Genomic DNA, 12554 nt, shown 5'->3' with positions numbered 1-12554 from the left:
AGATTCCACCGCAGTTCCTGCAATATCAAGCTCCCAAGGGAATGTAGGAGGAGCTCTCCCTCTTCCCATATCATCCAGTTTCCTTCTGAATGTTCAGGGAATGAACCCGGGGATCAAAAACCAGCGATGGAAGATCAAATCTATCCAAGAGGAAATATATTCCAGCCCACTGCACACTCCCTTCTTCATCCTCACGGAGATCCATCTGAAGCCCCATCACCTCGAAGCCGAGACCTGTATCCCCGGATACATTGCCCTGTGGGCAGACCGTGACAAGCATGCCCAAGGTGGAGTAGCCATTTACCTTCACCAGGCGATCCCCGCAGACACGGTTAAAGTGTTCTCCAACTCTTTCTGTGAAGTTGCACAAGTCTATAAGGCAGACAGCAACTTCATCCTTGCCGGAGTATATCGCCCACCATCGGCACCCTTCGATAAGTTTGACGAATGTCTGTGCATCATTCAAGAATTTATCGACAGCGTAGTAGGTACGCCCGAGCTACATATCACCGGTGACTTTAACCTACCGTTCATTGACTGGTCTACAAGATCTACAAAGCCCGGGACCAACATTACATCTTCTGACAGGAGCTCGGAGCTAGCTCTCCTGGAGTTCATGTCCTCAAACTTTCTGGAGCAGATAGTTAATGAACCTACCCGGAATGACCAGAATATCCTCGACCTTATCCTCTCCAACAACACGGATCTGATCCACAGTGTATCGGTCTCCAAGACAGAGAAATCGGATCACGATATCGTGTGCTGCACCCTTCTTCATCCTCAGTTCCTGCTGAATCAAGTGGCAACACCCCAGTTCACCCCTTCATCGGAACTCGATGACATAAACTTCAGCTCTGCTGACTGGGAATCAATCAACAGGGATCTATTGTCTGCGGATTGGTCTACAGTCATCAACCCCTCGACACATCAAGAAGTTGCTTGGGACCTGTTTGAAAGCATCATCGTGGATGTGTGTAAGAAGCACGCCCCCTCACACAGCCACAATCGCCAAGTCTCTGAATCATCAAAGATCCCTAAATCAAGAAGAGATCTACTCCGGAAAAAGAAGCGACTCAACACCAGGATTAACTGCATCAAGTACAAGTCCCAGGGCCCTTCTCCTCCTCGCAACAGTACCAAACTCCGCAAGCTCAATGACGAGCGGGCTGCCATTGAGCTGCTTATGAAAAAAGACATCAAGCAGCAGCGCCTCAGAGACGAGCTCATTGCACTGAGTAAGATCAAGACAAACCCTAAAGCTTTCTACTCTTTTGCAAAAAAGTTCAAAACTCCAGTCTCGTCGCTTGGACCTCTACTGGATAGTGACAACCAGCTCCAGTCCGACCCTGTCAGGATGGGCAGCATCCTGCAAGAGCAATACGCCAGGGCATTCAGCAACCCTAACAAAGCTAACCTTGCTGAGGTACGTGTATCGAAGCTTGTTGCACAGTGACAGTCAATAACAGATCTTGTTTTCGACGAGCAAGACGTCCTGGGTGCAATCAAAGCAATGGACTGATTCTCGGCTGTTGGTCCGGATAAGTTCCCTGCCATCATCCTCAAGGAATTTGGACAAGTCCTTGCACCAGTGGTCACACAGCTCTGGAGAGCATCTCTGGACTCCGGCGACATAGCCGCTAAGTTCAAGAGCCAGAGTGTAATCCCACTATTCAAGAAGGGAAAAAGATCGATTGCTGCCAATTACCGGCCGGTCTCTCTGACCTCTCATCTCATCAAGATGTTCGAGCGAGTCTTCAGAGCTAAACTGGTCGACTACATCGAGGCCCAAGATATCATCAACGACGACCAGCATGGCTTCCGGGCTGGAAGAAGCTGCTTGACTCAATTGCTCCACCACGTGGAAGACATATTGAATGATCTGAATGCCGACAAGAACGCGGACATCCTATATCTGGATTTCAGCAAAGCCTTCGACAAGGTCGATCATGCTATCTTGCTGAAGAAACTCAACCTTTATGGAATCCAGGGAAAAGTGCATCGTTGGCTATCAAACTTTCTCAGCGGTAGAACTCAGCATGCGGTGATTGATGGTGTAAGATCTAACGTCATCAGAGTTCTGATTGGTGTCCCGCAGGGCACAGTGCTGGGCTCACTCCTCTTTATCTTGTATATAAACGATCTGTTCTCTGTCGTTAAGCACAGCAAAATAAAGGTATTCGCTGATGACTCAAAGCTCCACAAGAGCATCGGCTCCCCTACAGACTGCAAGCTGCTCCAGGAGGATCTCCACGCAGTTGTTCGTTGGGCAACTAACAACAACATGGAGCTAAATCAGTCCAAGTTCCAGCTCCTACAGCACGGGAAGAATCAAGATCTACAGGAGCCGTACAAGCTATCAACAGGACTGGTAATCTCCTCAGACGATGTCGTCAAAGATCTTGGAGTGTTCATTGACAAAGATCTCCGTTGGCGGCAACACATCACCAGAAAAACAGCCGAGGCTGAACGAAAAGCCGGCTGGGTTCTGAGGACGTTCTCGATCAGGGACAAAAGCACGATGCTACTGCTCTTCAAGACCTATGTTCGCTCCATCGTAGAGTACTGCTGTGCTCTCTGGTCACCACATCTGCAGTGCGACGTTATCATGATTGAGTCGATCCAGCGCTCTTTCACTGCAAAGACAGCGGGTTGCTCGAATCTCAGCTACTGGGACCGCCTCAAGCATCTTAACCTCTACTCGCTACAATGCCGCCGTGAAAGATACATGGTCATCCTTGTCTGGAAAATCTACCACGGTGCCATCCCCAACAGCGTCAACCTGGTGTTCCAACACTCGGAGAGGCGAGGAGTAACCTGTGTCCGGCCGCTTGGAAACTCCAAGTATAGCAGCATCAACACAATGAGATTCCACTCGTTCTCATCAACAGCCTCTGCTCTGTACAACGCTGTACCCAAAAATGTCAAGTCAATCCCAACCCTGATCCAGTTCAAGGCAGAACTTGACCGCTTCCTTCAAACCATCCCTGACACTCCCCCTACTCCTGGATACACTGGGGCCAACAGAAATTCTCTGGTGGAGTGGGCTAGCAGCAAAAGCCAAATATAGCTGCTACCAACGGGAAAATGTCGGTGGAGACACCTGATGTCTTGGCCTAGGTGTTCTAACCTGAAACAAACCCTAGGTACCCTATGTAGGAAGATATAATTTTGTCACATTTAAGGTAAGATGACCCTGACTCTACTCAGCTCGTCACTGCCGAAAGATGATTGGATTCATGTCTCTGTATATTTGAAACTAGGTAATGAAATAAAGCTGATGAACTAGTCAATTCAAATCGACTTATTCACCTTGGTAGCTGAAAGACTCCCAGTAAGACCTTGCTATACATTTTATTCTTCAGCAGGATAGTGTATGATCTCTGTGTCATGACTCACCGAGATGTAGGCCTGAGCTTTGGTGCTGTTCAGGGTCAGCTCCAGAGGAGAGTCCCGGTTGTAGAGCGCAAACACCCGCTTTGACCAGAAGGAGGGGATGAAGTCTTTGTACTGGAGGCCCCAGTACAGGCTGAACACCTTGTGCAGGTCCAGAGCCAGACAGCTGCAGTCGTACACCAACACTCCCAGCTCCTTCCTCTGAGGGGAGGTCACAGCAACTCATGTCAGAACACACAATATCTCACAGAGAGATTCACCTTGCCTCGGATCCACTTAATGATGGCAAATCATTTATATATAACTCATTTCTAGCATTACGTGTACAAATGGTTAATTGTACTCCTTATTAATCAGACATACTTTTTCAGCCAACAATCTAAAAGTTTGTTTATACATTTCTACCTCTCAGGCTGTCCCTTTAAACCCTGTCAAACAAGTAGGATGTTTAATGAGCCATCCAGGAAGCAGATGGAAGATTAAACGCTCTGATTATGGAAAGCACCAAGCCATGCATCTCCCCTATCTTTTAAGCAGAACAAATTAAGCAACTACAAACTACTGTTTGTTCAGAAAGGGAGAAGTATAGTTTGTTTGTTTTGGTGTGTGCGTTTGTGTGTTTTGGCAGGTATGTGTGCATGCATGTGTATGGGTGTGTACGCGGTGCATACCGTAGCCAGGGATCTCCAGTTCATTGTAGCGCTGCCGAAGTACAGGTGCTTCCTGTCCACCACCCAGAAGGAGGCATGGAGCTGACCTCTGATCAGAGCTGTGGTGTTCAAATAGTGGATATCAGCACCTAGAGGGAGAGGGGGGGGAGAGAGAGGGAGGGAGGGAGAGGGGGGAGGAGAGAGACAGAGGCCCTTTCTCAATTCCAAGTACGCGTACTATGGGCTCGCGGACTTGGAAGTTCGTACTTGGCAAGTCCGGACTTCAAGCACACACTTCCGAGGACGGGAGTACGCACCTGCAATTGGAACAGCAGCGGACTCGATGACGTCACCATCTCAGCTCGTCTGTTAACTGTGCTACGGCCTAATTTAGGCATTTACTGAACAATATAAACAAATTATATAAAACAAAACCCCAGGCTCTTTCATTTTCAAATAGTATGTATGTATTCTGAATGAATATAAATGAAAAGATATGCGTGTCGTGTGTATAAGCTACACACACAACTTTATACATATATATATATATAGATATTTTCCTCTGTCGTTGGCGGGAAACTGTGTACATATCAAGCCAGTGGCGGGAAAAATATTGTAGCAGTTATTGTTGGAGAGTAGGTTATTGCTATTGTTTCAAATCATATGATGGATCGGACCGGGATTGCCGTTGGGATGGGTTTACTCTACCGGCGAGCAGAAGAAGAGGCTGCCTAACTGAGGAGGCAAATTGTCGAGCGGAGAGCTAGGATGGGGGGGGGGAGGCTAAGGAGAAGAGCCATCCTCAGTCGTCTGTCTCACGTATGTGTTTTATTGATATGGCTTGTTTTAAACCTTTCAATTTATTGGTTAATATTGATGTATACACCTGACTGTAATGGGTGAATTTGTCATTTTACCACAGGGTAGAAAGTTTAAGCCCCTTAAAGGTACGCACAACATATTAAACAGGCTGAAATGTACTAAAACTAGGCCTAGGAAAGATTCCTTTGGTGAATTTACCCGTACCTTTTCAATGATTACACAAGTAAAATGTTAAATAGATTTTTAATTCAGCTATGCAGCAGACAAAACATTAATTAAATACATAATAGCAATTTATTGTACATTAAAGTACACGAATAAGCAATATATATAAATACATTAACCTAACCATGGGCATATACCAGCATCTAAAAATATATTTGCATTTTTTTGGTACCAGGACCAAAGCAGCTCACAGCTGTACACACAGCTGAACACCACTGTGCCCATCCTGTCTGTATTTTTCTCTGGAGGGGACCTGAAGCCAGCCCTCAGGCTCTCCATGGAGAGCTTCAACCGAATGCTTGCCTTGCTGCCCCGGCAAAAAGCCCATGGATGGAGCCATGAGGTGGAGATGGTGGTGACGGTTTACTGCCTGGCCTGTGGAGCATCGTACAGGGTGACGGCAGACGCCTTTGGGATGCCCCTGTCCACAGTCTTCAGGACGGTCCATGGCGTGATGGAGGAGATGATGGCCATCCTCCAAAGGGTGATTCATTTCCCCAAGGCAGAGGAGGCATGGAGGAGGTGGGGGCTGGCTTTGCTCACTGGCAGGTCACGAGGCCTTCAGATGTGCTGCTGGGGCCATTGATGGATGCCACATCAAAGTTTTGATGTGGCACCTACCGTTTTTCCGATGGCATGCCACTCATGGAAAATGGTAATTACCATTTTCCATGAGTGGCATGCCATCGGAAAAACGGTAGGTGCAGTAGAAACTGGTAATTACCATTTTCCATGAGTGGCATGCCAGCGGAAAAACGGTAGGAGCCAGTAGAAACTGGTAATTACCATTTTCCATGAGTGGCATGCCATCGGAAAAACGGTAGGTGCCAGTAGAAACTGGTAATTACCATTTTCCATGAGTGGCATGCCATCGGAAAAACGGTAGGTGCCAGTAGAAACTGGTAATTACCATTTTCCATGAGTGGCATGCCAGCGGAAAAACGGTAGGTGCCAGTAGAAACTGGTAATTACCATTTTCCATGAGTGGCATGCCAGCGGAAAAACGGTAGGTGAAAAACGGCATATGCCATGGTATGTCAGTGGTCGCGACGGCAGTTACCGTTTCAGAACGGTAGTTACCGTTTCAGAATGGCAGTTACCGTTCCAGAACGGCATATGCCATGGTATGTCTGTGGTCGCGACGGCAGTTACCGTATCAGAACGGTAGTTACCGTTTCAGAACGGCAGAACCGTTCCAGAACGGCATATGCCATGGTATGTCAGTGGTCGCGGTGGCACATGCCACAGGCCATTAAAGGTCCCATGACATGAAAATCTCAATTTATGAGGTTTTCTAACATAAATATGAGTTCCCCTAGCCTGCCTATGGTCCCCCAGTGGCTAAAACTTGCGTTTGGTGTAAAACGAGCACTAGCTGTTCTGCTCGCCTTTGAAAAAACGGAGGCTCAAGCGCGCTGATTTGGAAATCTGTGCTCATGACGTCATGAGGAATCTCAGCTCCTCCCCTTACTCTGCCTGGCCCGCCCAGAGACGTTGGCCCGCCAATGAGACTCGACCGTGCGAGCGCCACATGTGTGTGTGTGTGTGAATACACACACTGTAACGATAGTTATGTTATTATAACTCTAGTTCTATGATTGTAGGCGTAGCCGTCTAGGCTTCGCCTTATGGGCTTGTCCCGTGCGCGCGCCTGCGCGCGCTGAAAATTCAAACTATGCACCTATCAGCGTGGGCACCGCCCACATTTCCCACGGTATCGTGTCTATATAACGCGGTGTATACCGTCGCTCATCCTCCAAGCTTTTCTTTCAGCAATTGGAGGGTACAGCAGGTGGGAAACTAGACGGCTACGCCTACAATCATAGAACTAGAGTTATAATAACATAACTATCGTTCTATTTCATGTAGGCTACGCCGTCTAGGCTTCGCCTTATGGGCTAAGGTGAAGCTGCGAGCGGAGCCCGATCAATGTACTCCTGCTGGACCCCAGTCAAAAAGACCTAAGTCACCAGAACACATTAAGACTCAAAAAGCCAAGGAAGTGTAAAACACAACAGCTTTATAAAAAACGAATTCCTCCTAGATCAAGCAAGGCAATGATCAAGGGAGAAAAAAGTGAGTCTGTAAAGACTCCGGCTCTATTCCGTGCTTCATGGAACCCATGAAAGGAAAAGAAAAAACCAGAGCAACTAGGTTTCCATTAGGTCCGCTACCACCGGGGGCGGAGCTACGGAATTCGGCTCTCCAATAATGGGACTCTCTCGGCCGTTTCTTATTTGAAGAAAACGGCGGGAGTGCCATACTGGTAAACAAAACCACCAGACAATTGGCGAGCCAATAGAAAACCCCCTAGCCTGTTTTTCATTTGAAAAAAGGTGGGAGAGTAAGACTGGTAATCAAGTCCAACTCGCCAGCCGGCGAGAGGAAATCCAACCACGACGCTTTAAAGAACATGTCTATATTCTTAAGCCGTAAAAGGGGTCCCGGACTCTAGCACAGAGTTGCCGAGTGAGCCCCTGGACATGTCTAACATGTAAAAACGGACAAAGGGGCCGGGGGAAGACCAAGACGCAGCCGCGCAGATGTCTTCCACCGAAACGCCCTTGAGTAGAGCCGTTGAAGCGGCCACGCTCCGTGTGGAGTGAGCTTTAACGCCCAACGGTGGCGCCAAGCCCTGCCGAGAGTAGGCTAGGCAAACACCCTCACATACCCAGCGAGAAAACCGCTGCTTAGAGAGAGCGCGGCCCCTGCTAGCGTCGCTATAACACACAAACAACTGTTGTGTGGAGCGGAACGCTGCCGAGCGATTCAGGTACATAGCCAACGCCCGAACCGGGCACAGGAGATGCAACTCCGCCTCCGCCTCACTAGAATGAGGCGGGGGGTGAAAAGCCTTAAGCACAATATCCCTCGACCGAAAAGAACTATTAATGTTCTTCGGGAGGAACGCAGGATTAGGTCTGAGCAACGCGAAGGAGCTGTCCTCGTTTAGCAACAAGCAACTCGGGCTGACAGACAGAGCGGTTAGCTCACCGGCCCGCTTGGCAGAAACCAAGGCCAACAAGAGCGCCGTCTTAAATGACAGGGCATCCAAAGGGGCCTGAGAGAGAGGCTCGAAAGGATCCCTGGACAATCCGCGCAACACGGTGGGGAGATCCCAGCGTGGTGTAAGCACGCGTGAAACAGGCCTAACCCGTCTAGCCCCACGCAAGAATCTCTTGACCAGTGGATGGCTGAAGATCGGTCCACCATCACAGCCTGCATGGCCAGCCGAAACGGCTGCCGCATAGACCTTGATAGTGGAGAAGGCCAAACCTTTTTCCAATAAGTTTTGCAGAAACGAAAGCACGCTTCCCACCTCGCATTGAGATGGGACAGCGTGGTTCGTCTCACACCAATTAGAGAAGGCGCACCACTTCGCCGCATAGAGGGAAGAAGTAGAAGGCGCACGAGCACTCTGAATAGTGTTGATAACCGTCTCAGGCAAACCTTTGCCCTGCAGGATCAACCTCTCAGGAGCCAAACCAACAGCCGTCCCGAGACATCGGGCGGGTGGTGCACCGTCCCGTGGGCCTGTGAAAGCGCATCCGGCCTGAATGGTACTGGCCAAGGCGCCGACCGCGAGAGCACGGCCAGCTCTGGAAACCACAGAGCTGAACGGTTCTCCGGGGCCACTAATATCAGGGACAGTCTCTCCTGTCTGACCCGTTCCAGAAGAGGAAGGATCAGCTGGAGCGGGGGAAACGCATACAAGAGAGCCCGCGGCCAAGGTGTGTGTGCCAACGCATCTACCCCCAACGGGGGAAGATCCCGAGGGCTGAGGGAGAACCACCACCTGCAGTGCGTGTTCTCCCGGGACGCGAAGAGGTCCACCTGCGCTGTCCCGAACCTCTGCCAGATCAGTCTGACAATGTCGGGATGTAACCGCCACTCGTCTCGGCGGGGACCGCCTCGAGACATGAGGTCCGCCCCAAAGTTCTGGGCGCCCGCGATATGCAGGGCTCTCAGACTGCGGAGATACTGATGAGCCCAAAGCCAGAGCTCGACCGCCTTTCGGTGGAGAGCAGCGGAGCGGACTCCCCCCTGTCTGTTGATGTACGCCGCCGCCGACACGCTGTCTGTCCTGATCAGAACGTGGCGGCCGCGCACCAGGTGAAAGAAATGCAACAGCACTTTCCTCACAGCGTCGAGCTCCAACACATTTATGTGTGCTGTAGGGGGCGTGCGCCACTCGTCTCCGACCGAGTGAGAGAGGCACGTTCCTCCCCAACCCGTCAACGAGGCGTCCGTGAAGACCACTACGTAGGACGCCACCCTGCCCAGGGGAACACCCTTGAGAAGGGCGGAGGGTCCTTTCCAATATTCCAGGTCTGGCGACACTGAACGGGGGACGAGGAGCACCCTGAGCTTGTGTCGCCTGGGGTCCAACCGTTGGCGAGCAAACCACCGCTGGAGTCTGCGCATAAAAAGCAGACCCAGGGGGACCACGGGGTGGGCAGCTGCCATCAGCCCCAACAGGCGCATGGTGGACAGTGCGGTCACGTTTCTGCGAACGTGAAAACGGGAGAGCGCCGACAGGATGGCGTCTCGCCGAGGAGGCGAAAGCATCGCAATCATGGTGGCTGAGTCTAGGCAAAGCCCCAAGTAGACTGTCTGCCGGCTGGGGAGCGGGGAGCTCTTCTCCCAGTTGATGGCAAAACCCAGGAAGGAGAGATGGTTTATCACCAACATGGTGTCCCTTCTCGCGGTCTCTTCTGAGTTGCTCAGAATAAGCAGATCGTCTAGGTAGAAGAGAATCCTCTTTCCCTGACGTCTGAGCGGTTCCAACGCCGTCTCCACACACTTCGAGAAGGTGCGCGGAGCCAGGGAATAGCCGAACGGCAGACACTGGTACTCGTACGCCATCCCCATAAAGGCAAAGCGGAGAAACTTCCTGTGCGCCTGCCGAACAGGGACGTGGAAGTAAGCATCCTTGAGATCCAGGGATGTGAACCAATCGCCCTCTCTCACACACCGGAACAATGCTCCGACCGTGAGCATTCTGAACTTCCTCGTGGCAACGAATCTGTTGAACACGCGAAGATCCAGAATAGGTCTCATTTCCCCTGACTTCTTGGAAACCAGGAAGTAGCGGGAATAAAAACCTAGGTGAGACTCGTGGGGGGGAACGACAGTGATGGCCCCCTTTACCAAGAGACGTGCCACCTCTGCTGCCAGAGCCGTGCTCGCAGCCGGGTCCCGTAGCGTGGTCTCCACCAACCCCATAAAGGGTGGGGGACGACGCTTGAACTGTATGGGATGGCCCCATCTCAACGTGGTGTCCAACCACGATGGCAGAACGCACCGCTCTTGCCAACACGCATAGCGGTTGGAGAGAGGGCGAGCCGACAGCTGAGGAAGACCGTCCAGGAATAACCCGTATTCCTCTGCCCCTACCGCCTCCACACTGCGTGTGAACCAAGGGGGGCTTCCCACGAAAGGGAGGAGGCTCAGCGAGCGTAGGAGACGTACCAGAACTAGCAGCTGTAAAAACAACGAGCTGTCTAGACGTCGCGCTCGTGCCCGCTGAACAGGGAGCGAGCCGTCCGGCCGCAGCACCTGTGCGCATGCGCTGTCCGCAGGCTGTAGCCACAGCGCGCGGACCCATCTCCTCACCTATAATGTGGGGAACCAGGAGACCGGTACAAGCGGCCGTATCCACGGGCTCGTGCAACGAGTCTCTGATCCGTCCATGAGGCTCCAAGGGACGCCGCTTCTTAGAAGCAGGTGAACCAGAGGCCATGTGAACACGCCGTCCGACCGTCACCCTACAGCCACCGGGCTGAGAGGGGGAAATAGGCAACATGGAGGAGCGCACCACAAGCGTAGGACGCAGGTGGCCTGGGGAATATCGCTCTTTAGGTACCATGTACTGCCGTTCGGCCGAACGGTCTTTACTCTTTTCTTTAATAGGGAAAGAAAAAGTAGGAGCAAGCGTCCGGAACTTCCCGGTCCGTGGCGCTGCTGCTCACCTTCTTAATTGTAGTTCTCAATTTCTCGCTGATAAGCACAAGTGCTGAAAGAAAAGGGAGGATGAGCGACGGTATACACCGCGTTATATAGACACGATACCGTGGGAAATGTGGGCGGTGCCCACGCTGATAGGTGCATAGTTTGAATTTTCAGCGCGCGCAGGCGCGCGCACGGGACAAGCCCATAAGGCGAAGCCTAGACGGCGTAGCCTACATGAAATAGAACGCAAGTGTTTCTTGTCGGTTCTTTGACGTGTCTTGTATTTCCACAACGAGACTGTCGTGGGGGTTATCTAAGCCATGGTTGAGAAGGAATTGGGGGAAAGGAACTTTGGCTTTGACTCCCTCAAGAACATGAACCACGACAAGGAGGAGAAAGGGATCTTTGCCGGGCAGCGCTTATGCACCTCCGCCTCCGGCGGTGGTCCCTCAGCGGGGCTCAAGCGGGAGACATTCGCCGCCAACAATCCCTTTCTCCTCCATGTCGTGGTTCATGTTCTTGAGGGAGTCAAAGCCAAAGTTCCTTCCCCCCAATTCATTCCCAACCTTGGCTGAGATAACCCCCAATACGAGTCTCGTTGTAGAAATACCAGATACGAGAGTCCGACGTGTTATGTGCCATCACACCAACAGCAGAACGGTTATCCAAATAACAAGGAAGTGTACAACACTTGCGTTACAGTCCTGGGCAGGGGCGGACTGGGGGAAAAAAGTGGCCCGGGAGTTTCTGTCAGACCTGCCCACTCAATACACGGCGCGCGGCCCACTAAGTACACGCCGCGTTGCCCACTCAATGGATCGCGCGTATCGAACAGTCAGTGGCCTTCTGGGAAAAATACCCATACACTTAACATTATTTTGGATGATTACAAAGAAATTACATCATATATGTATGTTTGTTTTTTAATAACATTTGGATCCACCAATTTGCCTGGATGGACACATGGAATAAAATGATTATTGGCTATTGTAACACTCCAAGGTAGGTATAGTTTGCTAGATGAATATGCTTAACTCTTGGCTAGTATCAGATGGTTATACAAGTATAACTACAAAGCCTTAAGGAATGAATGTCAGCAGAGAAAGACCACACAATAAAGAAACTGGAATCAGAGGGTAGAATTAGCATGAACAATATATTAGAAATGAACAGAACAGAACATACGATGGGGTGTGAACATCAGTGGTATCAGTAGTGTTGCATGTGTGTGATTGTTTGTGTGTGTAGGGGTGCTGAAGGTGCATAACAAAACAGTAAGTTACATAACGACGTTCCCGAAATTCAGCCGTGGTGCAGAGTTACAGCCACTCCGAGCCAGTCGCACATTGAGCTTCCCCCAAATGCGCTGTTTTGGTGTCTGTAGCTATAATGCAAATGAGGAGGAGCGAGGCGGGTCAAGGAGGAGGGTGGGGGTGTGGCCCTGAGCAGCTTGCAGCCACGGTACCATTCGCTCTGTTTACAGTGGATGTATCGCAATGGCGAGGCTCACAC

At 50.8% G+C, this 12554-nt stretch overlaps 1 protein-coding gene across 1 annotated transcript in view; it reads right to left on the bottom strand.

The window, feature by feature from the left end:
• Nucleotides 1-12554, bottom strand: part of pld5 (phospholipase D family, member 5) — a 209951-nt gene that overhangs the window by 56297 nt on the left and 141100 nt on the right. Inside the window, exons 5-6 of the mRNA XM_060074005.1 lie at nucleotides 4065-4192; nucleotides 3397-3594 (exon numbers count right to left, since the gene is read on the bottom strand). Of these exons, the coding sequence (XP_059929988.1) occupies nucleotides 3397-3594; nucleotides 4065-4192 (326 nt within the window). The remainder of the gene's footprint in view (nucleotides 1-3396; nucleotides 3595-4064; nucleotides 4193-12554) is intronic.

Source organism: Gadus macrocephalus, chromosome 15 (assembly GCF_031168955.1).
Source record: "Gadus macrocephalus chromosome 15, ASM3116895v1".
Lineage (NCBI taxonomy): Eukaryota > Metazoa > Chordata > Actinopteri > Gadiformes > Gadidae > Gadus > Gadus macrocephalus.
This window is presented reverse-complemented; position numbering and strand designations above follow the sequence as displayed.